Source organism: Alligator mississippiensis, chromosome 11, assembly GCF_030867095.1.
Source record: "Alligator mississippiensis isolate rAllMis1 chromosome 11, rAllMis1, whole genome shotgun sequence".
Classification (NCBI taxonomy): Eukaryota; Metazoa; Chordata; order Crocodylia; family Alligatoridae; genus Alligator; species Alligator mississippiensis.
In genome coordinates, this window is record NC_081834.1 from 54,100,842 (window position 1) to 54,127,745 (window position 26,904).

Here is a 26,904-nt window from a genome sequence, read left to right on the forward strand (position 1 = left end):
TTAAGAACCCATGGATTTGTCTTATCAGCTAGTATCTTATCAGCTACTGATTCCTGACTCTTTACTTCAAAACTTGAGTTAGGCTAGGTTTGGCTTGTTCTAGGAAAGACTTGGTGGCAGATCAGTACTAGGATGCCCTTGTATTGTAGGCCCCATTTAATTTACAGAGGGCATGTCTACACATTTATTCCGCAGTAACCCAAATTACTGTGCAGCATGGGCACACATCTACATGTGCACACCCATACTGCACAGTAAATATGGTGATTTACATCAACTTGAGTGTAAATTTGATATTTGCATCATGCAGATGCCTGATTAGTTATGCGCATGTAGACGCCTTACTGCACAGTAACACTGTGGATGGACTAACTCAGGGCTAACGTTAGTCCCAAGTCAGTCCACATGCAATGTTAGTGTGCTTTAATGCCAGCACGTGTAGACTCCAGCCTATTCTCACTTACTGTGCAGTAACTACTATGCAGTAAATTTAAGCTGGTGTAAATGCCTGTGTAGACACCAAGACTTGTGCTTTGATTAATATTGTCTATGCTTGCTTTGGGAACAAAATGATCTATAAGAGCAGAAGTTCTTTTCTTCTAGTATAATAGTGCCTACAATACAGCTTTTACAGATATAGAAATGAAACTACTGAAAAAAAAGGCAGCCTCATGTCACATGACTGTGTTGTTAAAAGTTTTTCTTGTGGACTACGTTTAGCACTTATGCGTATTTACAAGGTGCAAGAAAGTCTAGTTTCCATGACTCTAGGAAGGCTGGGGAGTTGAGGTGTTTGGGATTTGTCGCTTGAAAAGTGAGTGGTTTTGGAAAGAGATAGGGTTATGGATTGGAGTCAAACTGTCTTAGGAGCAGGATCCATCATAAATATTTGGACTTGGTACCCATGACACCCAGGTTGGGTGGAGGAGATGAACTTCCATGGGCCAATGGAGAGAGAGTCAGCTGGTAAGAGGATAGAACAATGACTCAGAAGAAGGTAAGCGTGTGTTTTCTTCTAGGTTGACGGATCTCCTCCGGCGGGCTTTAAACTAGGCTCGTCGGGGGAGGGGAAGATGAGGGTGGGGGAAGCTGTGGACCACCAAACCATGTGGCACCCACAAGGACAGCCCAGCCTGAAGAAAGAGAGCATTGGGAACCTGAAAGCCATGGGGAGGCCAGCACTATGGCACAGGTAAGAAATGAGAAGGTAAGAATCAAAGGGCCCCTTGGGACTTGGAGCAGGGGGGCAGCAAAGGCACCAGTCGCAGGGCTCAAGTGCCTATATACTAATGCTAGGAGCATGGGAAACAAGCAGGATGAACTAGCGCTCCTGCTTGCACTAAACACCTATGACTTAGTGGGGCTAATGGAAACCTGGTGGGATTCATCCCATGACTGGGCAGTACATATTGAGGGCTATAGATTGTACAGAAAGGACAGGGTGGGGAAGAAAGGGGGAGGGGTTGCGCTCTATGTCAGTGAGCAATATACATCAACCCTCATCAAGACGGAATCCGAGGATGAGGAAGTAGAAGGATTGTGGGTTAGGCTACATGGGGGGCAAGGAGAAAGGGATTTAGTGGTAGGGGTCTGCTACAGACCCCCACATCAAGGGGAAGAAAGAGATTCGGGACTCCTGAGGCAACTCTTGGAGACCATAAAAGCTAAAGAGGCGGTAGTCATGGGGGACCTAAACTACCCGGACATCTGCTGGGAGATGCAGACAGCAAAGTCCCACCGCTCACACAGGTTTCTAACCTGTGTACAGGACCTCCACCAGACACAGGAGGTACACGGTCCCACTAGGGGGAATGCCTTACTGGACCTGGTATTGGCAACGGGGGATGACATGGTAGGGGACCTCCAGATCGGTGGCCATCTGGGGGACAGTGGTCACCTAATAATAGAATACACCATAAGACGTCGAGTGGGTAAGGTAACTAGTAGGGTGAAAGTGCTAGACTTTAGGAAAGCTGATTTCAATGAACTCAGGCGATTAGTCAAGGACACACTGCAGAGTAGGAGATTTGAAGAAATGGAAGCCCAAGAAGGGTGGCTGTTTCTTAAGGAAACGATCCTTCGGGCACAAAGCAAGACAATCCCCGAGCGAGGCAAAAGAGGGAAAGGGGCCAGGAGGCTTCCCTGGCTGACCAGAGAAATCCAGGGCAGCCTAAGGGCCAAAAGGGGAGCACATAAAAAGTGGAAACAGGGAGAGATCACCAAAGATGAATATACCTCCTCTGCTCGTGTTTGCAGGGAGGCAGTTAGACAGGCCAAAGCTACCATGGAGCTGAGGATGGCAACCCAAGTAAAAGACAACAAGAAATTGTTTTTTAGATACATAGGGAGTAAAAGGAAGGCCCAGGGAGGAATAGGACCCCTGCTAAATGGGCAGAAACAATTGGTGACGGACAGGGGGGACAAGGCTGAACTCCTCAACGAGTTCTTTGCCTCAGTGTTCCTAAGCGAGGGGCACGACAAGTCTCTCACTGGGGTTGTAGAGAGGCAGCAGCAAGGCGCCAGACTGCCATGCGTAGACCCTGAGATGGTGCAGAGTCACTTGGAAGAACTGGATTCCTTTAAGTCGGCAGGCCCGGATGAGCTCCATCCCAGGGTGCTGAAGGCACTGGCCGACATCATTGCAGAGCCACTGGCGGGAATATTTGAACGCTCGTGGCACACGGGCCAAGTCCCGGAGGACTGGAAAAGGGCCAACGTGGTCCCCATTTTTAAGAAGGGGAGGAAGGAGGACCCGGGCAACTATAGGCCAGTCAGTCTCACCTCCATCCTTGGCAAAGTCTTTGAAAAAATTATTAAGGCTCACATTTGTGAGAGCCCGGCAGGACAAATTATGCTGAGGGGAAATCAGCATGGGTTTGTGGCGGGCAGATCATGCCTGACCAATCTAGTTTCTTTTTATGACCAGGTTACGAAATGCCTGGACACAGGAGGAGGGGTGGATGTCGTATACTTAGACTTCAGGAAGGCCTTCGATATGATATCCCACCCCATACTGGTGAACAAGTTAAGAGGCTGTGACTTGGATGACTACACAGTCCGGTGGGTGGCAAATTGGCTGGAGGGTCGCACCCAGAGAGTCGTGGTGGATGGGTCGGTTTCGACCTGGAAGGGTGTGGGCAGTGGGGTCCCGCAGGGCTCGGTCCTTGGACCGATACTCTTCAATGTCTTCATCGGTGACTTGGACGAGGGAGTGAAATGTACTCTGTCCAAGTTTGCAAATGACACAAAGCTATGGGGAGATGTAGACACGCCGGAGGGCAGGGAACAGCTGCAGGCAGACCTGGACAGGTTGGACAAGTGGCAGAAAACAACAGAATGAAGTTCAACAAGGAGAAATGCAAAGTGCTACACCTAGGGAGGAAAAATGTCCAGCACACCTACAGCCTAGGGACTGACCTGCTGGGTGGCACGGAAGTGGAAAGGGATCTTGGAGTCCTAGTGGACTCCAAGATGAACACGAGTCGGCAGTGTGACAAAGCCATCAGAAAAGCCAATGGCACTTTATCGTGCATCAGCAGATGCATGACGAATAGGTCCAAGGAGGTGATACTTCCCCTCTATCAGGCGCTGGTCAGACCGCAGTTGGAGTATTGCGTGCAATTCTGGGCGCTGCAATTCAAGAGGGATGAGGATAACCTGGAGAGGGTCCAGAGAAGGGCCACTTGTATGGTTAAGGGCTTGCAGACCAAGCTCTACGAGGAGAGACTAGAGAAACTGGACCTCTTCAGCCTCCGCAAGAGAAGGTTGAGAGGCGACCTTGTGGCCGCCTATAAGTTCATCACGGGGGCACAGAAAGGTATTGTGTTACCAAATTTGCCCATTACTTTGGGGTGTGCTCATTTATTAGGGATAGTTTCTAGGGTCTTGGTGATTCTGTCAATGTGCTGCTTGTGTTACTATATGGAGCTGTATTTCTCCCTTCTGCAAGCCCTCACCCCCAGTGGAGCTATCTTGCAGGACTCAATCTCAATGGGACTGGGTTCCTCCAGTCACCAAATCAGTCATACACACAAACACACACAAATTAACGTGGCACGCCTGACCTGGCCGGGCTGATCAGCATGGATCAGGCTGACACCCTCATATGCCAAGAATCAGTTCATAAGAGCAACAATAAAATGCAGTCAGACACAAGCACACAGGTAAACAGAATCCCTCTGAATCCGGCTGGGTGTCCAGCTGATACCCTCATGGGCCAGCATTCAGTTCATAAGGGCACGTCTGAGTCAAACTGGGTCAATCAGCCTGTACAAGCTGATCCTCTTATGTGTTTCAAACTCAGCACGTCCCAATCTTTGGCCTCTTGATGAGCAGACCCCACAATAATTTAGGCTTCACCGGGATCTTTAGCATAGGTAAAAGAAGCGTTGCTGCAGAGCACAGAAGGAAAAAGAAGCAGAGAAGGAAAAATATACCCAATTACTACCAGTTTGCCTATAAAAGTTATTTATTGCTAAGCATATGAAATATATAATAGTACTAGTAGTAATAGACATGCAAAAGAAAAACAAACACAAACAATGACAATACTACCCTGGTTTCACTAAGTATTTGGGGAAACTTAGCTCAAGCTTAACTGATACAGTTCAGGTTCAGAAGTTTATGCCTAGAAAGAAGAGAGAATGCTGGGAATCTCACCGAGTCCACGGTACTCAGGCTGCAAAGCTGACAGGCACAGTCTGTAGCACAATCCTTGAAGAGAGAGACGATCTGTTCTTCCAGCGTCCCAAGAACAACAGGGGATGGTGTCAGCACAGGAGTTTTCTTCTTCTTCTTTCTTTCTCCCTCTTTCCTCCTGCTTCTTCTTTTTCTTTCTCTTTCTCCTTCTTTTTTAAGCACACACACTTACAGATTTTTATACCCTCAGTTCAGCTGCTTCGAAGCACCCTCAGTAGTGTAAATCATTGTCTTTTCTATTGACAAGGGGTTATCTGGTTTGGACCATCTCAGGAAACTGATTGATAATCAGGAAACACTTAAGATTAGGGAGTAACCCAAATACTTGGGAGCCAGCTTGAGATTCCTATGGATGGCAGATATACTGATGGGATATCTCATGGTTTCTTCAGGAACAATAGATAGCTTGCAGCATCAGGATTTTGGATTTTTACTTGTTGTGCACAAGCCTGAGCTTAGCATGACTTTTCCAGATTTTACTATAGTCTTTTAACAGACTTAAAGCAATTATTGGGGTGCTCATAACCTTTTGTGGAGAGGACTCCCACCAGTCGTCTCGGGAAAGATACGACAACACCTGGGATTAGGGCTCCAGCAGGCTGGATGCTGTGATGAACCCTTAACCATTGTTCAAATGTTGCCCATACCCCCTCGGACTCGGTCTCTTGCCTCAGCATTCCCTAACCCGGCAACCGAGTTTTAGTCAATCAAGTTTAAATAGGCCTCCCATAGTGGGACCGGGGAATGTACGGCCCGAGATGCCTATTAAACTTAGAGCTGTGTGTGTGTGTGTGTGTGTGTGTGTCTGGGGGGGGGGGGGGAAGTCCTTAGCAAATCCAGATTAGAACTGGTCTGATAAATGCTGAGCTGGGTGTGTATGGACATGGGTTAATTAACATTGGAAGCACAGATTCCCCATCATGCAGCGCTCTCCTGCTTCTCTGGTCCCAGAATTCACTGCAGTCTCTGCTTCAGGCTTTCTGTTTTCCATCTCTCATGTAAATGAATGGTCATCTGGTTCCATCTCGGATGTAAATGAGACCTAGGGCAGTTGTTTCACTCTTATCACCCTTATCTGGAGAGTTTTAGGTGCGTCTCTCACTGCATCTTAATCAGTTTCGTTTAGGTAGAGGAGGGGAGGGAGGGGGTGAGTCCTTGTGAGTCAGACAGACTGCATCCTGTGCCAGGGTTGCCCAAGAATACAGAGCTGAGGCGTAACAACTGGTGAGTATTTATTCACCAAGGCGCCCCCGGGGGTTACAAGAAATAATGGCTACAAGCTAGCAGAGAGCAGATTTAGACTGGACATTAGGAAGAACTTCTTCACAGTTCGAGTGGCCAAGGTCTGGAACGGGCTCCCAAGGGAGGTGGTGATCTCCTCTACCCTGGGGGTCTTCAAGAGGAGGTTAGATGAGCATCTAGCTGGGGTCATCTAGACCCAGCACTCTTTCCTGCTTATGCAAGGGGTCGGACTCGATGATCTATTGAGGTCCCTTCCGACCCTAACATCTATGAATCTATGAATCTGTGAAGTGACAGAAAAGGATCTGCATGGGTACTGTTGGGGTGAGGAAATAAATTAGAGGGTATGTGAGAAATATTTATCAATTTGTACAAATTATTGGGTATAAAGCTATGTTGTACTCTACCTCATCATGTGGTTGGCATGATTTCTGTGTTCTGGGGCTGCTAATTGTTCTGAGATGAGCTAGACTTCAGGCTACTGGATTTAGGATGGCCTGGGACAATGAGCTGTCAAGAGTTCATGGCCATTGTTGATTTTTAGCAAGTTATGACTCTTAACTATTAGGAACTATAATATTATAGAGGTCCCACAGAGAGAATGCATCTGCAGCTAGTAGAGATGAGAAGTAAAGGTCTGCTAAAAGTAACTGAGTCCTGGGCTCTCTGGCCAATGGTAAGTTGAAAGAAGGTAGTAAGGAATTAATTAGCTGGGGGAACCGTGGTATCCAAACATTGGTAGCAGCCCCTGATCTTGCATAGAAAAAGGTACGGAGTACTGGAATAGTTGCCTAGTGATTCCATGAAGACCCCTTTCAAGGTCCAAACTGTCTGATGAATCAGCTGGAACCAGAAGACATGGAGGATTATGCTAGCAGTCTCATGTACTGTTAGTGAAGCAGGATGCCAACCTGTTGCTCTGGTCTGGGCCAGGCTTTCCTTTGTCTTTGGCTCAGGCCTGAAGTTCTCATTACTCATTGTTTCATGGTACTGTTACATTTTTGGCTTCTGCTCTGGTGAGAGACAATTAATAGGGGACTCTGGGCCTTATTAAAAATATTTCCTATTTATGATTCAGCCTCTGAGGAGCCCCGTGGAAAACACAGGTAGACCATTAAAATGTTTTTGTGACTGATTCAGAAGTGAATCCAGAGGGAACCAAACTCAGTACACAACCAGCACCCAGGAGAGGAGAATTTATATCCCAACAATCTTCACTAACACATTGCCCAGCTATCCAGTGCTCTGTATCCCATTTTACCAAAGTTTTGGCCAGTTAGGCCACCACTCGAGAGACTTCTGTCCTGATTACTAGACAATAGCCACCCACCTCCAGTTGGGTGAATATGGCCAGTAGCTGCTATCCCTTTACAGCAAACTGTTTTGCATTTCTTTCTAGCCTAGTGTCCCAGCTCTACCCATCATTCCTGGGGGCCCAGAGCATTGCTTCCTCACCAGAGTCATCGTCTGGCTTGTTACAGAAGTTCCCACTGATGGGCAAGTCCTATCAGCTCCATAGAGCAGACAAGGAAGAAGAAGCCAAGTCAGAGGAAATAACACACTCAAGGAAGGGGTGAAGGGGAGGCAGGGGCAGCACATGTGATTTCCACCTGCCAGTCCAATGTTTTGGGCTCAAGACTAAGCTTCCTGCAGAAGGAAAAGCTTACTGGGGCCCAGTGGAAATGACCTCAGTTTAGTTCCAACCTGGGCACACTTTCCTGGGCTCCCCTGTCTCTCTTGAAGGGGAGTTTACAGGTGTCACAGACTCATACACAGTCTTTATGGCACTCAGACTGGCTGGAAAGGGAGTTGAGTTAGTAGAGAAGTGAGTGCACAATGACCCACACACAAACCAGTTAACCATGTATTAATATACAAAATATCCTGAACAGAAGGAGTGGTCAAGCAATGAACAGAACCCAAGAGTCCTGCTGCTCTGCTGCTCCCTGTTTTAATCATTAGACCCCATGTAAGGGGATCCAGGCTGCTGTACCATGCCATCTTCCCAGAAATGATTTCACGTTCTCATTTCCAGGCAGCCCTGCTGAACATTGATTTCAGTGCCTAGCTCAGAATAGGAAAGCAGTCAGACAACTTTCCCAATTCGTCTCATCACCAGTTAAAGGGGTATGGACTGCCTGGGCTCTCTATAGCTTGTAGGGCCTGGACTGGTTTTACAAGCTCAATATCAGGCCTGAGAACTGGGAGATGAGTTTAGGGACCAAGGGGAGCCTGTGGCAGTAAGGGCCACATGCCAGGCAGTGATGAAAGGCCTGATGTGGGAGAGGCCTGGGGGTCAGAAGTCATTTTCCAAAGCTGTCTCTGTGGTGTCCCAACCTGATGGCATTGTTGGCAGTTTCCTGATCCATCTGGGATGCAGCATCCCCAGGGCTCCTAACTAACCCCTTACAGAAGCAAAGCCAAAGCTAAATCTTCAGTGAACGCTCAGCTCCACCTCTCCCCCTCCACCAACCATGGGCCTTTAGGCATGGGGGTGTGGGCAGTGGGGATAGCATAAGCTTTCTGGGAAGAAAACTCCCACCATCAAAGACAGTAGGCTTCAAAGCTGAGCTTGTCTCCTGTGGGGAGAGAGAGAAACTAGGGCTGAGGTGCACCAGGGACTGCAGCTTCTTGGATGGATGGGCATGTCCTCCTCTGCTCAATGTCTTCATTTGGATCTTTCCAACTTTCTGCATTTCTTTGTCTCTCCATCCAGAATCTGCTTTTTTCCTTCCTTCTCCCTACCCTTCTGTGTCTTCCTCTTCCTCTCTCTTCATTTGTCTCTCGTCCCACATATATCCTCAACTTAATCAGCAGACTTCTTTATCCTTCTATCTTACTCTTTTCTGACTTTCGTCTTCTTTCCATTCAGCCACCTCCTTTATTTCTTCTCCCCCTCTCTTGAACTCCTTTTCCTCCCTTCTATCCACCATTCTCAATCTCTGCTTTCTTCTTACTCATATCACATCCCTTTATTTCTCTCTTCCTGAAAACTCTCCTTCCTTCCTGCCCCCACCCTCTCTAAAACATTCATCCCTTTCTTTCTGCCTCTCTAGCTGGCATACATCTACTGGCTCAACACCTATATCTTTATCTGCACCTTTCTGTCCCTACTCTCTAGTGCTTTCCACCCATCTCACACACATTTTGTCCTGTCCAGGCTCACATTTCCAATGCTCCCAGCACCAAAATCAGAGGGATCTTCAGAGGCTGTACCAGCTAAGACATATTCAGAAGATCCCTTCCTGGCCGAAATGCTGAAATATGGTCCCAGGTCCCTCATTTATAACCAAGCCTTAGTACTGGATCTGGAGACCTGTACTGGATCTGGCTCTGCCTGTCTGTCTGGTGCTCACAGATACTGTGCTCCCCTCTATTTTGCCAAACCAGGTCCCTAGTAATATATGCAGAGCAATGGGATCTTCCACAGCCCAATGTTGTGCCATTATAAAGGGTACAGAACAGCAAGTGTCCCCCTGCCTTTGATGGCCTTAAGCTTTTTCAGCCACGGGGCTGACTCTTCGCAGGGCCCTACAAAGATGAAAGGATCCAAGAACAGAGAAGCAGAGATTATGGGTGCAGGCTCTGCCCACAGACTATGAGCTATTGGAAGCTGCCTGCGCAGGAGAGATTGGGCTGATTGGAACCAGAGGAAAATGAAGGTGAGCCTGGATAACCAAGGAAAGCATTCAAAATGGTGTGCAGGATACAGAGGAGGGGTGGGGAGAGGGAAAATAGCAGAATGAATGGAGCAAGAAGCTGCCTGACTTGGGTTAATATTGTGAGAATGAGGCTGAGAGATAGACTGACAGCCTGATGAAGGGTGTGTTGTGGAAAAAGGGCAGTTAGATCAGAGATGTTTCCTGAAATGGCCATTACTGACTGTGCTGGTGCTGGCCAGGGTCACATGGATGAACCAAATCTTTGGTCCTGATTCCTGCACTCAGAGCCCACAGCTCTGGTGGTGTGGCCTTGCAGAGCCTTAACACTAGTGCAAGTGGGGGAATGAATCCTACTTGGAGAATTTGGGGCTGGGATGCAGTCTGTTTGTGGGGCAGATCCTTGGTGAAGTTAAGCTGAATTGAGATCAGGGTGGTACTTTGAAGCTTAAGCTATTTTCCAGCCCTGTACAAACATGCATTATGAGACAGTCCCTGCTCCATGTGAAATCATAACTCCGTTGTGTGAGGTCCTGCACAGGAAAGCATGGAGAGTTATAGGTCCCTCACATCTCTCCCTAACCTGATAGAAAGAGGAAGGTTGCATAAAGGAGAAAGAAAAAATGACTATTCTCAGGATGTACCTGGGTAATAGAGTCAGATTCTGGGACAAGAAGGGACTGACCTAAGACTTGACAGTGAGTCTGCAGCAGATCCGGGAACAGAGTTCATGTCTCAGTTCCTGCAACATCAGGGCATTAAATAAGAAAAATCAGACAAACTGTAATAAGAAAGAACACTTTTTAGTTTGCAAGAACAGTATCATACCTGGAGCTGTTCCCTGTCACTACTCTGACACCCCGTCCCCTTCACTCCTATGTGCTATGGCTTGTCGAAAAATTTTACCAATGATCCAGGAAATTCATGTAGTAACTGCTGTCAAAGGTTTGGATTGTAATACAGCATTTGGATAACACTCAGTTTATCTTTTTACCAACCTATTTGTCACTTAGACTTTTCTCCTTCTTCCCTCCTTCTCTTATCTTCTTTGGATAGCAGAGATAGAGTTAGCAGTGCTGTCAGACAGAATGGGGAAAAGGGGAGTGAGAAAGAAGGTGAGGAGGGAGGAAAAGTAAAAATCTTGAACTGGGGGGAATTGTCTGGGCTAGGATGGGATGCTTTAGTCAAGGATGATCCTACCGTGAGCAGGGGATTGACTAGATATCACCTCATGAGGTCGGCTCCAGCCCCACTTTTCTATGATTCTGTCTCAGCCCATCCTAAATCCATGTCTAATAGGTAAGTAGCCTCTGAAAAATTAACACCCTCCATTCCCCAGGTACCATGCCTAGTAAGTGATGAAGTAGTTACAGTACCATCATACAGCTGCATAATTACAATGTATAATTGAAAAATATATAATTATATATAACTATATATTTCCCTAATTGTAATATATTACAATACACCTCTTATGCACCACTTTTTGGTTTTGATCCCACCAGTGCCATTTGTTATTGCATTCTGCCACCTGTATTCAAAATTCAGCATTTCATGCATTTCCCAATTTTACTGGATTCCAGAATCTCATCTTTCCCACATCGGCTTGAAAGTGTGTGCGCCAAATCAAAACCCCTGTAGTGGAACTCACTTATGACTCAGTTTGTCCTCAAACCATGAGACTAGCTTCTCCCAAATTAACTTTTCTTGCATTTGACAAATCCATAGATTTAATAGATTTCATAGACATTAGGGCTGGAAGGGACCTCACAAGATCATCGGGTCCAGCCCCCTGCCCAAGGAGCAGGAAATCAGCTGGGGTCAGAGCACCCCAGCAAGATAAGCATCCAAGCATTTCTTAAAGGTATCCAGAGTAGGTGCTTGCACCAACTCTGGGGGGAGTCCATTCCAGTCTCCGGAGACCCAGACAGTAAAGAAGTTTTTCCTTATGTCCAATCCAAAATGGTCTTCCAGCAGTTTGTGACCATTAGAATTTGTCTTCCCTTGGGGTGCTCTGCTGAACAGACGTTCCCCTAGATCCTGTTGCACACCCCTTATATATTTATATAGGCTGCCTCCACGTCTCCCCTGAGCCTGCGCTTCTCCAGGCTGAAGAGTCCCATGGCTCTCAAGCTTTCCTCAAAAGTCCTGTTCTCTTGACCTCTAATCATGGCTAATGCCATAGCCCTCAGCTTCTCAATCTCCATGAATTTGTGTTGACTAAGTTTTTTTGCATTTTTGAATATGCCCAAACATTAAGACTGAACCTGACTGGGTACATTCAACAATGTGGTAATGTTACATATGGCGGTGATGTTCTTTTTTCAATTTTATACCAGCGAAAGCCATACTGTAGACCCAATAATACTAGAATAAATGTGCTTCTGTTCTTGGAGAATCTCATTTTGGCCATCAAGTAGGGATGCTCTCTATTGGGAAAGGCACATTTTGCAAGTAAGATAAGATCTGTATAATGAGTGTGCACTGATACCAATCTGCCACCAAGCCTTTCCTAGACAAGGCCTATCCTTTACAACGAAACAAGTTTAATTTTTGTACAGCTTTCTTAATACCTGTTCCCAATTTCCAGTCCTTACTCTATTGCTACCAGTGCTCACAGCTCAGCCTTCCAGCCTTTCCCAGATACAATCATTTACTGTGTGCCTAATTTCTAGGCAGTGAACTGATTCATAGTTGTCACATCCAAAACACCCACTGCCAGTCACACTCACACATTTGTTATCAGGGATCCTGGTTTTCCCCAATTTTTGGTTAAAACAAAGTAATCCCAAATACACATTTTTCTGTAAATTAAATGAAACACCACTATATATATATATATATATATATATATATATATATATATATATATATATATGAGAGAGAGAGAGACTATAATATATATGTAGTCACTATGATCACTATATGGCATGGTCTCTCCCTCTCTCTCTCTCTCTCTCTCTCTCTCTCTCTCTCTCTCTCTCTCTATATATATATATTTATACAGTGGAGATTTTTTTAAATAATGGGAAAATGTGATTTGAGGTTTTTTTTTTGTAACCAAAATTTGGGGATTGTTTTAAATCAGAGAAAACCCATGTCTCTGGTTATCACCAAACTCCTGTCTGCAGGGTATTCCTTGCATTACTCTCTCTGTTCCTATAGGTGACCTATGGCAAAGCAGCATGGGATGAGGGAAACCAGAGTGCTGTGGATGAATTCATCCTGCTGGGGGTGTCGGATCAACCGTGGTTGGAGCTCCTGCTGTTTGTGTTCATCTTAATCTGCTACATTTTGACACTGCTTGGGAATGTCACCATCATCGTCATCTCCCGGCTGGACCCCCGTCTCCACACACCCATGTACTTCTTCCTCAGCAACCTCTCCTTCCTGGACCTTTGCTACACCACTTGCCTAAGTCCCCTACTGCTGGTAACTTTGCTTAGCACCCGCAAGTCCATCTCTTGGGCTGGCTGCATGGTCCAGCTCTTCATTGCTCTTGCCCTGGGAACCAGTGAGTGCATGCTGTTGGCAGTCATGGCTTATGACCGCTATGCAGCCGTCTGCCACCCCCTGCGCTACATGACCATCATGAGCCGCCCCCTCTGCCTGCTCGTGGCTACGGGCTCCTGGCTCAGTGGCTTGGTCAATTCCCTGGCACAGACCGTGTTGACTATGCAGCTGCCTCTGTGTGGACAGAATCATATTGACCATTTTTTCTGTGATCAACCAGGCCTATTCAAATTGGCCTGTGTTGACACCTCCTTCATGGAAACTGAGGTCTTCTCGGTAAGTGTGTTTGTCCTGGTGGTGCCAGTGAGTCTCATCCTGGTCTCCTATGGCCACATTGTCACTGCTGTGCTGAGGATTCGCTCAGCTGAGGGCAGGCGCAAGGCTTTCAACACCTGTGCCTCCCACCTAGCTGTGGTGTCAATTTTTTTTGGCACAGCCATCTATGTCTACCTGCAGCCCCAGTCCAGAAACCAGGGAAAGATTATCTCCCTCTTCTACACATTGGTCACCCCCATGCTGAACCCTCTGATCTACACACTGCGGAACAAGGAGGTACACAGGGCCCTGCGGAAGGTTTTAGGAATAACCCCAACCACTAAGGCTTGGGGATAGTTGCTGGCCATGGGAGCCTCTGTTTTCTCATGGACTCTGGCACATTTTCCCTGCATGCCACTTCTAGCCTGATCAAGTCTCTTCCTTCTTTCCCCTCACTTCATCCTTTGGGCCTCTTTCACCTCCTATAACCCATCACCTGAAACTGGGAGATTATCCAGTGTCTTGACTTTCATCTAAAAACAAACTTTTTGTGTCTGGTTGATATGGATAGAAAGTAGGCAGCATGACACCTCTGTAAAGTAAAGAGTCAGGGACCAGTAAGAAACATTGGTTAATAAAACTATTTAATTCGTTTTTAGAATCTCCACTGATCTTTTGAATGCATTGGTTAGCAAAACTGTGATTTGTTTTCCCCAGGATTGGAAGACGTTCTAGCTCACAGCCTATTCTGCTTCTAATGTGAGCAACCCTTTGCATGGCTACCCCAAAAACCATATTCCTCACCTCAAGAGTACAAGTCTGTTCAGTCATGAGAAATAGGTAGTTTTCTATTCTCTTCTTGAATAAACCACAGTAAGCCTGCAGCCTGATTTTATCTTTCTGTTCTTTCTCTTCTCTACCTTGTGGCCCAAATATGGTTTAAAGAGCATTTTCCCTGGGCCAAAGCCTTATATCAGTCTCAAAGGATGGTGAGCCCACATTTTCTGCTTCCTCATAAGGTATCCTGATCACCAGACTCTGAAGTAGGCAGGGTTGACAACATCTTCCATACCTCCAATTGCAGATGGCTCACAGATAGAAGTCATGGACCCCAAAGCATAACTTTCAGTAGGAACCACCAGACAGTTGCCAATGACATTTGCCCATTTGTGCAATGACAATATAAAGCAAAGAGAACATCAGGAGGGGAATGAAGACTATTTCTCCCTTAAGCCAGTGGCTTTTTCCTATGGCCAGAGTCCAGCTCTTTCTTGCATGCTCTGCTTCTGGCTTTAAGGGTGCCTGTACACATCATGGGATTTAATCGTCATTAAATTAAATAGGTTTATAAAATTTTAAATTGTTTATGTTAGAGTGTCATGTGAGTGTTTGCATGTACTAGGCTTTCGAATGAATTAAATCCAGTGTGCAATTCCCTGTCAATTCCAGCAGGGGGAGCTGTATACCAATCAACCCCACTGCTGTCTTCCTTACTGAACTATGGGGGGGGGGGGCACATGTAAATCACCAATACACCACTAATCTTCTCTCTCCTCACTCCTGAACTCCCCGCCACCCACTGGGAGCCTCAAGTTAGCCCCCCGAGCCTTTCCTGCTAAGCTGCGGACACCCTGGAACCACATGAACTCCCACCTCTCCCCATTCCCTTCCATGCCCACTATACCCCCTTAAAGGACACTTCTTATTCACAAACACGGGGTCCCTATGGTAACACGTGGTCATCATCACCCCATGCCACCCAGCCCCAAACCCACCTGTGGGAAAGGGGACCCTCCAGCTTCCCCCACCAACCCAAATAGGTGCCTTGCCACTTGCACCTCCCTAAGTTCTGATCTCCAGCAGGCGGTCCATGGCAGGAACTCCCATTCCACACTGTATGCACCCCCTACCACACCCCAAACTGTGTGAACTCCTATGTAAGAAAATAAATACACATTTAAATATATATATGAAGTATAATTTTTATTTATAAATATATACATTTACATTTTTATGGGGTGAGGAGCAGATGGTCCACCTTCTCATCCTCCACATCGCTGGTGGTGGTTGTGGCTGGTGGGGGGGAAGATGTACACCACCTGTGGTGTTGGTGGTCGTAGTGGTGGTGGTTGTGTTGGTGCGTGTACCATCAGGACCATGGGGTAATACATCATGGGGGTGTAGACCAAAAGCTCATGTTGATCTGACATTTTGTTTTCTGTGTTTCAGGACTACATTTCCCAGCATCCCCTAGTAGTCAGGAATCGGGAAGGTTTCCATGAGCACATCTGCTGCAGTTGTGCTGTGATGCTGTGAATACTTGCACATACCTGCACATATGCACGACCCTCCACCCCAGCCCCCTCTGCCCTCCCAGCAGAATCTCATCTCCCCTGCCACTACAGACAAAAATGTTCTGAAGACACAGATGTTTTCTGTGGTAAATAGACAATAATTTTATTTGTGTGGGAAAAACCTGCCAGTGCTATTTGTCAGCAGCATCCATCATATGTGCAGCCAGGCAGTCCTGCACAAAGGTCACCTGACCAGCAACTCCTTGCTAGTATTTTCACATACCTTCCCATGTCTAGGTCTGGCTGCTGCCTCCCGTGCTTCATCAGCCCACAACCCACTGAAAACCTCCCCCTGGTTTCACAAATATTATGGAGCATGCAGGCTACCACTATAAAGGCTGTTATGTTTTCTGGCTCCAACTTGAGCCTGCAGTTCAGTGCCCTCCACCTTACTTTGAGGTGGCCAAAGGAGCATCCAACAGCCATCCTGCATTTTCTGAGATGGTAGTTGAAAGCCATATTCTGCGGGTCAGTAATGTGCCCTCCATAAGGCTTCATGATCCAGGGCTTGAGGGGGTAAGCAGCATCTGCTATTATAAGTTGGGGGATGGCAACACCATGGATCACTGTGTCGAGGACTCCAGGCTCATAGTGTCTTTTATCCATCAAGCCGGGCAGCGGAGAGTTTCTGAACACAAGCACATCATACACACTGCCTGCCCACCCTGTATAAATGTTTATGAACTAGCCTTGGTGATCCACCATGGCTTACAGGATCACCTAGGCAAATCCTTTCCTGTACGGGAATGAACATTCCCCCAGCTCCCACACCCCAGGGGGGATTGCACAGGGATGTGTGTGCTGTCTAAATCCCTCACACAGTTAGGGAGCCCGATAGCATTGAAGCCATCAATAAATTCCTGGGGGTTACAAAGGCAAATAAAGATGCTCACCATGATGAGGAGAATAGTTGGGGGGGTACTGAGGTCCCAGAGGGGAGAGGAGTCAGGTGTCCAAGAAGAGTGGTCGTTCTTTAAGGAGATGATCCTCCAAGCCCAAAAGGAGGTAATCCTAACACAAATCAAAGGGGGCAAGAGAGCACAAAAGCCCCCATGGCTCAGCAAAAGCATATGGGAAAGTCTCCTAGCTAAAAAGGAGGCATACACCCAATGGCAGGGAGGGGCCATCACCAGGGAGGACTATACCTCTCTTGTCGGGGCTGTTGGGGGGCGGTCAGGAAGACCAAGGTGGAGATGGAACTGGGACTAGCGACCCGGATCAAGGACAACAAGAAGTCCTTTTTAAATACATAGCGGGTAAAAAGAAGGTACTGGGTAACGTGGGGCCTCTGCAAGACATGTTAGGAAATCTGGTTGTCACACCAGACAATAAAGTTAACATATTTAACAATTTCTTTTCCTCCATTTTTCTAAGCAGGGACCGGGTCATCCCTCCACCCCCACTGGGACCCCTGTCGGCCCTAGGGGAGGCGCACCCAGGCCTAGGGTAAGAGAGGACCTAGTCAGGGAACTTCTGGAAGGACTAGATGTATTTAAATCAGCAGGTCCTGGCGACCTCCACCCCAGAGCACCGAGGGAATGAGCAGAGGTCATTGCAGGACCCCTGGCACAGCTTTACGAGCACTCATGGTGCTCTGGTGTTGTGCCAGAGGCCTGGAAAAGGGCCAATGTGGTTCCCATTTTCAAAAAAGGGAGGAAGGAGGACCCAGGGAACTATAGGCCCCTTAGTCTTACCTCGATCCTGGGTAAGCTTTTTGAGAGAATTATCCTGGCGCATGTCTATGAGGGGCCAGCAGGGGAGATTATGCTTAGGGGCAACCAATATGGGTTCATTAGAGGCAGGTCCTGTCAGACCAACCTGGTGGCCTATGATCAGGTCACAAAAGCCTTAGATGCAGGGGTAGCAGTGGACACAATCTTTCTGGACTTTAGTCTTTCTGGACTTCGACACTGTCTCTCACCCCATTCTCATTAAAAAACTAGGGGACTGTGGCGTTGACACCTACACAGTCAGATGGGTTGCTAACTGGCTGGAGGGCCGCTCCCAGAGCATGGTGGTGGACGGGTCTTATTCGACCTGGAGGGATGTGGGCAGTGGGGTCCCCCAGGCCTTGGTCCTCGGACCCACACTGTTCAACATCTTCATCAGCGGCTTGGACGAAGGGGTAAAAAGTATCCTGTTCAAATTCACAGATGACACAAAGATGTGGGGGGAAGTGGGCATGCTAGAAGGGAGGAATAGGCTGCAATTGGACCTAGACAGGTTACAGGGTGGGCGGATGAGAACAGGATGGGTTTCAACACTGACAAGTGCAAGGTGCTGCACCTGGGGAGGAACAACCAGTAGCACACCTACAGGCTGGGGAACTGCCTTTTTTTCTGTGCAGAGGCAGAAAAGGATCTTGGAGTCATTACTGATGCCAAAATGAACATGGGCCGACAGTGTGGGGACTTAGGAAGAAATGAAGGACTTTATTGACATTTGCTTGGAGGAAAAGATCCTTGAGCACCTGGAATGTAGGAGTAATAAGCTGGTGTATCCAACAATACAAAAAGAAACGAATGTGCAAGGGCACAACCGGGACTGGACACAATGCCAGAGCAAGATCAAGGACCTGAGATGTGTGGGCCCCCGATCTGCCTACCAAAAGACACAGAGGATTATGCTGGCTGTCTCATGTACTGTTGGTGAAGCAGGATGCCAACCTGTTCCTCTGGTCTGGGCCAGGCTTTCCTTTGTCTTTGGCTCAGGCCTGAAGTCCGCATTACACATTGTTTCATGGTACTGTTACAGTTTTGACTTCTGCTCTGTTGAGAGACGATTAATAGGGGACTCTGGGCCTTATTAAAAATATTTCCTATTTATGATTCAGCCTCTGAGGAGCCCCGTGGAAAACACAGGTAGACCATTAAAATGTTTTTGTGACTGATTCAGAAGTGAATCCAGAGGGAACCAAACTCAGTGCACAACCAGCACCCAGGAGAGGAGACAGGACTGGAAAAAAACCCAAGACTGTAGAATTGCTCCAAATGAATGTGGTCAGGGTCCTTGGAGTCCAGTGCATAGCCCAGGCCAGTCCCAGTATCAGAAGGAAAGGTTTGGCCATGAGACAGGGCAGGGCAGTGTTCAGTTCAGGGCTCAATGGCAGATGTGCATTAAAGTTTTAGTTATGTGTATTAACCTCGCTGACCCAAACCTAACTTATTTTGGAGAAGGTAGGTTTACTACTCACTACCTGCCTTCACCAGATTATTGACCAGAGAATTTAGATCGCAACAAACTTCAATAGCACATCATTGCCCATCTAGTACAATGCCTCGCATCCCATTTCACCACATTTGTGTTGTTAGGCCACCACTCAAGAGCCTGCTGTCCTGATTACTAGACAATAGCCACCCACCTCCAGTTTTGGTGAGTGTGGCCAGTAGCTGCTATCCCTTTACAGCTGAGTGTGCTGCATGTCTTTCTAGCCAAGTCTACCCATCCTTCCTGGGGGCCCAGAGCATCGCTTCCCTACCAGAGTCATCATTTGGCTTGTTACAGAAGATCCCACAGGTGGGCAAGTCCCATCATCTCCATTGTGCAGACAGGGAAGAGGAGGCCCAGACAGGGGAAATAACACACTCAAGGAAGGGGTGAAGGAGAGGCAGGGGCAGCACCTGTGATTTCCACCTGCCAGTCCAATGTTTTGGGCTCAAGACTAAACTTCCTGCAGAAGAAAAAGCTTACTGAAGCCCAGTGGAAATGATCTCAGCTTAATCCCAACCTAGGCACACTTTCCTGGGCTCTCCTCTCTCTGTTGGAAGGGAGTTTGCAGGTATGGGCAGTCTTCGTAGTTCCCAGACTGGCTGGAAAGGGAGTTGAGTTGGTAAAGAAGTGAGTGCACAATGGCCCCCACACACACCAGTTATCCACGTATTAATGTACATAATGTGTTGAGCGGAAGGACTGGTCAAGCAATGAACAGAACCCAAGAGCTCTGACTCCCTGATGCTTCCTGCTTTAATCCTGAGGCCCTGAGAGACTATGATCTGACAAGGTGGGAGTCCATGATAAGTGGTCACTCATTAAGGATGGTGATCCTAAAAGTTCAAGGGAAGTCCATTCTGGGCCATAGGAAAGGTAGCAAAAGAGCTGAGAGACCTCCTTGGCTCAATAGGGAACACTTGGACCTCCTGAATCTGAAAAGAGAAGCTTGTAAGGGATGGAATTCAGGAATTACCACTAAGGAGATTATGCATAACTGGCCTGCACCTGTAGGGAGTGGACCAGAAAAGCCAAGGCTGAGACTGAACTCAAACTGGCTATGGAAATCAAGGACAATAAAAAGTCCTTCTTCAAATATATGTGGGAATATGGAAAAAAAAAAACAAGGGCAACATCGGACCTTGCTGAACTAAATGGGGCAGCTGACAAGTGACACCCAGGAGAAAGCTAATCTTCTCAACAATTATTTTGTATCAGTTTCTCACCAGCCTGAGGGGATCACCCTGCCTGACAGGATGCAGGACTACATCCACAAGTCAGCTGGCCTGGATGGAATGTAACCAAGAGTGCTAAAACAGTTGGCTGACATCATAGCATGACCAATGGTGAGGATATTTGAGAACTCATGGTGCTCAGGAGAGGCCCCTGAAGATTGGAAGAGGGCCAATGTGGTGCCTATTTTCAAGAAAGGAAAGAAGGAAAATCCAGGGAACTACAGGCCAATCAGTTTAGCTTCAATCCCTGGAAAGTTCTTGGAAAAAAAATCATCAACGAAACCATCAACAACAAGCTAACAGAAAGCAACGTTCTGAGAGATAGCCAACATGGCTTCATAGTGGAATGCTCCATCTGGGATGCAGCATCCCCAGGGCTCCATAAATGCCCCTAGATATCACCTAACCCATTGCAGAAGCACAAAGCCAAAGCTAAATCTTCAGTGAACACACAGCTCCACCTCTTTCCCCCTCCACCAACCACGGGCCCGTAGAGTTGGGGTGGGCGGGGGAAATAACATGGGTGTTGTGGGAAGGAGACTCCCACCATTAGAGACAGGAGGCTTCAACGCTGAGCTGGTCTCTTTCTGGGAGAGAGAGAAACTAGGACTGAGGTGCACCATAGACTGCAGCTTCTTGGATGGATGAGCTATGGACAAATTTGCTCACTGTCTTTGCTTGGCACTTTCCATCTTGTTGCATTTCTTTGTCTCCTTATCCACAATCTGCTTTTTTCCTTCCCTCTCCGTACCTTCTGTGTCTTCCTATCTCTTCATTTGTCTCTCTTCCTACATATATTATCAACTTAGTCAAGAGACTTCTGTATCTTTCTATTGTACACTTTTCTGACTTCTTTCCATTCAGCCACCTCCTTTACTTCTTTCCCTCTTCCTTCCACTCCTTTTCCTCCCCTCTATCCACCATTCCCAATCTCTGCTCTCTTCTTATTCATATCACATCTCTTTTTTCCTCTCTTTCTGTAAACTCTCCTCTCTTCCCCCTTCTCTCTCTAAAACATCCACCCCTTTCTTTCTGCCTCTGGAGGTGGCATACATCCACTGGCTCATCACCTATATCTTTATTTGCACCTTTCTGTCCCTACTTTCTGGCACTTTCCTACCATCTCTGTCTCACACACTTTGTCCTGTCCAGGCTGGCATTTCCAATGCTCCCATCATCGAAGTCAGAGGGATCTTCGGAGGCTGTTCCAGCTCAGACAGATTTAGAACATCCCGGGGCGGCTGCAATGCACAGATCTGGTCTCAAGTCCCACATTCATAACCAAACCTTAGTCTTGGGTCTGGAGAACTTCATGGTGGTCTAAACCTACCTCTGCCTGTCTGCCAGTGCTCACAGATACTGTATCCCCCTCTATTCCAACAAACCAGGTCCCTAGTAATATATGCAGAGCAATGGGATCTTCCACAGCCCAGACCGTTGTGCCATTATAAAGGGTACAGAACAGCAAGTGTCCCCCTGCCTTTGAGGCCCCTGAGCCTTTTCAGCCACGGGGCTGACTCTTCGCAGGGCCCTACAAAGATGAAAGGATCCAAGAACAGAGAAGCAGAGATTATGGGTGCAGGCTCTGCCCGCAGACTATGAGCTATTGGAAGCTGCCTGCGCAGGAGAGATTGGGCTGATTGGAACCAGAGGAAAATGCAGGTGAGCCTGGATAACTGAGGAAAGCATTCAAAACGGTGTGCAGGATACAGAGATGGGGGGTGGGGAGAGGGGAAATAACAGAATGAATGGAGCAAGAAGCTGCCTGACTTGGGTTAATATTGTGAGAATGAGGCTGAGATGGACTGACAGCCTGATGAAGGGTGTGTTGTGGAAAAAGGGCAGTTAGATCAGAGATGTCTCCTGAAAAGGCCATTACTGACTGTGCTGGTGCTGGCCAGGACCACATGGATGGGACCAATTCTGTGATCCCGATCCCTGCACTCAGAGCCCGCAGCTCTGATAGGGTGGCCTTGCAGAGCCTTAACACTAGTGCAGGTGGGGGAATGAATCCTAGTTGGAGGACTTGAAACTGGCATGTTATCCAGTTTTTCTTCCCTATTGTTCCTTCACATTTTCCTCTCTTCCCCACAGTTTGTTTGTGGGACAGATCCTTGGTGAAGTTAAGCTGAATCAAGATCAGGGTGGTACTTTGAACCTTAAGCTATTTTCCAGCCCTGTACAAACATGCATTATGAATCAGTCCCTGCTCCATGTGAAATCATAACTCCATTGTGTGAGGTGCTGCACAGGAAAGCATGGAGAGAGTTATACATCCCTCACATCTCTGCCTAACCTGCTAGAAAGAGGAAGGCTGCATAAAGGAGAAAGAAAGAAAATCTATTCTCATGTTGCACCTGGGTAATAGTCAGATTCTGGGTCAAGAAGGGTCTGGCCTAATACTTCACAGTGAGTCTGCAGCAGGTCTGCGTAAAGAGTTCATGTCTCAGTTCCTGCAACATCAGGACATTAAATAAGAAAAATCAGACAAACTGCAATAGGAAAGAACACTTTTTGGTTTGAAAGAGCATTATCATATCTGGAGCTGTTCCCTGTCACTATTCTGATATCACTTCCCCTTCACTCCTATGTGCTATGGCTTTTCCAAACAATTTACCAGTGATCCAGGAAATTCATTGAGTAACTACTATCAAAGGTTTGGATTGTAATGCAGCACTTGGACAACACTCAGTTTATCTTTTTAGCAACCTATTTTGTCGCTTAGCCTTTTCTCCTTCTTCCCTCCTTCTCTTATCTTCTTTGGATAGCAGAGATAGAGTTAGCAGTGCTATCAGACAGAATGGGGAAAAGGGGAGTGAGAAAGAAGGTGAGGAGGGAGGAAAAGTAAAAATCTTGAACTGGGGGGAATTGTCTGGGCTAGGATGGGATGCTTTAGTCAAGGATGATCCTACCGTGAGCAGGGGATTGACTAGATATCACCTTGTGAGGTCGGCTCCAGCCCCACTTTTCTATGATTTTGCCTCAGCCCATTCTATATCCATATCTTATAGGTAAGTGGCCTCTGAAAAATTAATACCCTATGTTCCCCATGTACCATGCCTACTGAGTTGTGGAGTAGTTACAGCACCATTATACACCTGCATAATTGCAATATATAATTATATAATATATAATTATATATACATATACGCTTGATTAATTGCAATATTTATATATTATATAATAATGATCGTATAATATATAATTATACACCTGCAATGCTTCTTTTTGATCCCATCAGTGCCATTTGGGATCCCATTCTGCCACCTGTATTCAAAATTCAGCATTTCATGCATTGCCCAGTGTCACTGTGCCACAGAATCTCATCTCTGCCACATGAACTGGAACATTTACGTGCCAAATCAATATTCCTATAATGGATCCCACATATCGCTAAGTTTGTCCTCAGTTCATGTGCCTAGCTTTTCCCAAATTCACTTGCCTTACATTTGACAAATCCCATAGCCCTCAGCTCCACAATCTTCATGAATTTGTGTTGTTCTTTTGCATTTTTGAATATGCCCAAAAATTAAAGTGTGGGGCCCACTGGAAATGTTAAACAATGTAGTAATGTGATATGTGACTTTGCTGTTTTTATTAAATTTTTTATACCAGTGAAAGCCATATTGTAGACCCCATTATATTAGAATGAATGTGCCTCTGTTTTTGTAGAATCTCATTTTGGTCATCAAGTAGGCATGCTCTATATTGGAAAAGGCACATTTTGAGAGTAAAATAGGATCGATGTTATGAATGTGCACTGATATTAATCTGCCACCAGGTCTTTCCTAGACAATGCCTATCCTTTACAAAAAAATAGGTTTAATTCTCATACAGATTTCTTAATATCTGTTCCCAATTTGCAGTTATTCCTCCAGTGCTACAAGTGCTCACAACTAGGGCTGTGCGAAACAGCACTGTTCCATTTCGACTTGCGTTTCTACATTTCGATGGAATGGCTTTTCTTTTCGAATTTTGTTTCGATTCAAAACCGTTGTTCCTTTTCGTTTCGTCAAAACAGCTTTGCTGTTCCAATGCTGTTTCGACGTTTCGCTCATAGACTATAATGGGGAAGCTCAAAACAGCCTATAACCTTGTCATTTCTCATCTGATTTAGATGAAACTTGCAGCTCCTTCTGAGGGCATGAAGGCTGACAAGTTTCAAGGTGATAAGTGCAGGGGTTTTGCGGAAACTGCACCTCAAGCTGTGGACAAGCAAAACTCATGACATGTGTGACACTGCATGTGTTAAAGCGCAGCCGGGTGAAAGCTGCAGGCCTGCCAGCCCCTGCTGAGGCCACGAAGCTGTCAAGGAGATCGGTGCAGGGGGAGTCTGGGATCTGGGGCCCTGCACCTCTGGCTGCTGACAGGCAAAACTTGTGACATGGGTGGGTGACACTCTGTGCATGTTAAGGTGCGCTCTCACTCAACTGACACCAAAGCAGAAAACTGGGCAGTTCAAACAATGCTGTCTTTTATGCAGTTTTTCCATCCCTCCCCCAGAGCACTGGGATAGGAAGGGACCTCAGGGAAGGATCACAGTCACTGGCCAGCTTCGGTCAATACTGAGAGCACTCCTCCTCCTCCCCCCTCCCCCCCACTATAGTTTCTGTTTCCCTGCAGGCAAACCCAGCTTGAGCTTCGAAACTCAAAATGTTAACAAAATTTCAAAACGTTTCGACTTGCCTCATTTGGTTTCGAGGCTGTTTCAAAGCTCCATGTTTCATCTCGATTTCACTGTTTCGAGCTTGAAATGAGTCAAAACAGCATCAAAACGAAACTGCTGGCAAAATTTTGCACAGTCCTACTCACAACACAACCTTTCAGCCTTTCCCAGATCCATTTATTCACTTTGTGGCTAATCTATAGGCAGTGAATTGATTCGTAATTGCAACATCGCAAACACCCACCCCCAGTCAGACTCACATACCTGTTATCACCAGGGATCCTGGTTTTCTCTGAGTTATTAAACAAAAAATCCCAAATTCACATTTTTCTGTGATTTAAATGAAACACCACTATATATAACTATATATTAGTGGTGTTCAGTTAAATCATGGAAAAAAGTGAATTTGAGGTAATTTTTTTCAACCAAAATATGGGGATTTTTTAAAATCAGAGAAAACAGGATCTCTTACTCTCTGTGTTCCTATAGGTGACCTATGGCAAAGCAGCATGGGATGAGGGAAACCAGAGTGCTGTGGATGAATTCATCCTGCTGGGAGTGTCGGATCAACCGTGGTTGGAGCTGTTGCTGTTTGTGTTCATCTTAATCTGCTACATTTTGACACTGCTTGGGAATGTCACCATCATTGTCATCTCCCAGCTGGACCCCCGTCTCCACACACCCATGTACTTCTTCCTCAGCAACCTCTCCTTCCTGGACCTTTGCTACAGCAGTTGCCTAAGTCTCCTACTGCTGGTAACTTTGCTTAGCGCCCGCAAGTCCATCTCTTGGGCTGGCTGCATGGTCCAGCTCTTCATTGCTCTTGCCCTGGGAATCAGTGAGTGCATGCTGTTGGCAGTCATGGCTTATGATCGCTATGCAGCTGTCTGCCACCCCCTGCGCTACATGACCATCATGAGCCGCCCCCTCTGCCTGCTCATGGCTTTGGGCTCCTGGCTCGGTGGCTTAGCCATTTCCCTGGCACAGACAATGATGACTATGCAGCTGCCTCTGTGTGGACAGAACCTTATTGACCATTTCTTCTGTGATCAACCAGCTCTAATCAAGTTGGCCTGTGTTGACACCTCCTTCATGGAAACTGAGCTCTTCTTAATAAGTGTGCTTGTGTTGGTGGTGCCAGTGAGCCTCATCCTGGTCTCCTACAGCTACATTGGAGTTGCTGTACTGAGGATACGCTCAGCTGAGGGCAGGCGCAAGACTTTCAACACCTGTGCCTCACACCTAGCTGTGGTGTCACTTTTTTTTGGCACAGCCATCTATGTCTACCTGCAGCCCCAGTCCAGGAGCGAGATAAAGATTATCTCCCTCTTCTACACATTGGTCACCCCCATGCTGAACCCTCTGATCTACACGCTGAGGAACAAGGAGGTACACAGGGCCCTGCGGAAGGTTTTAGGAATAACCCCAACCACTAAGGCTTGGGGATAGTTGCTGGCCATGGGAGCCTCTGTTTTCTCATGGACTCTGGCACATTTTCCCTGCATGCCACTTCTAACCTGATCAAGTCTCTTCCTTCTTTCCCCTCACTTCATCCTTTAGGCCTCTTTCACCTTCTGTAACCCATCACCTGAAACTGGGAGATTATCCAGTGTCTTGGTTTTCATCTAAAAACAAACTTTCTGTGTCTGGTTGATATGGATAGAAAGTAGGCAGCATGACACCTCTGTAAAGTAAAGAGTCAGGGACCAGTAAGAAACATTGGTTTATAAAACTATTTAATTAGTTTTTAGAATCTCCACTGCTCTTTTGAATGCATTGGTTAGCAAAACTGTGATTTTTTTTCCCCAGGATTGGAAGACGTTCTAGCTCACAGCCTATTCTGCCTCTAATGTGAGCAACCCTTTGCATGGCTACCCCAAAAACCATATTCTTCACCTCAAGAGTGCAAGTCTGTTTCATAGAATCATAGACGTCGGGTTGGAAGGGACCTTGTAGATCTTCAAGTCCAACCCCCTGTCTGGGCAGGAGGGAAACTGGGCTCAAGTGACCCCAGCCAGGTAGGCATCGAGCTGCTTCTTAAAGACCCCCACGGTAGGAGCCAGCACCACTTCCCT

General features: G+C 46.7%; 2 protein-coding genes across 2 annotated transcripts; both read left to right on the forward strand.

The window, feature by feature from the left end:
* The first annotated feature begins 982 nt into the window (after positions 1-982).
* LOC102565878 (putative olfactory receptor 2B8) lies at positions 983-13,724 on the forward strand. Its single transcript, XM_059714076.1, has 2 exons — positions 983-997; positions 12,765-13,724. Exons 1-2 carry the CDS (start codon positions 983-985, stop codon positions 13,722-13,724), a joined length of 975 nt encoding a protein of 324 aa, XP_059570059.1.
* A 7,083-nt stretch (positions 13,725-20,807) lies between these two features.
* On the forward strand, positions 20,808-26,278 carry LOC132243685 (putative olfactory receptor 2B8). The gene is made up of 2 exons (XM_059714077.1): positions 20,808-20,858; positions 25,358-26,278. Exons 1-2 carry the CDS (start codon positions 20,808-20,810, stop codon positions 26,276-26,278), a joined length of 972 nt encoding a protein of 323 aa, XP_059570060.1.
* The last annotated feature ends 626 nt before the right edge of the window (positions 26,279-26,904 follow it).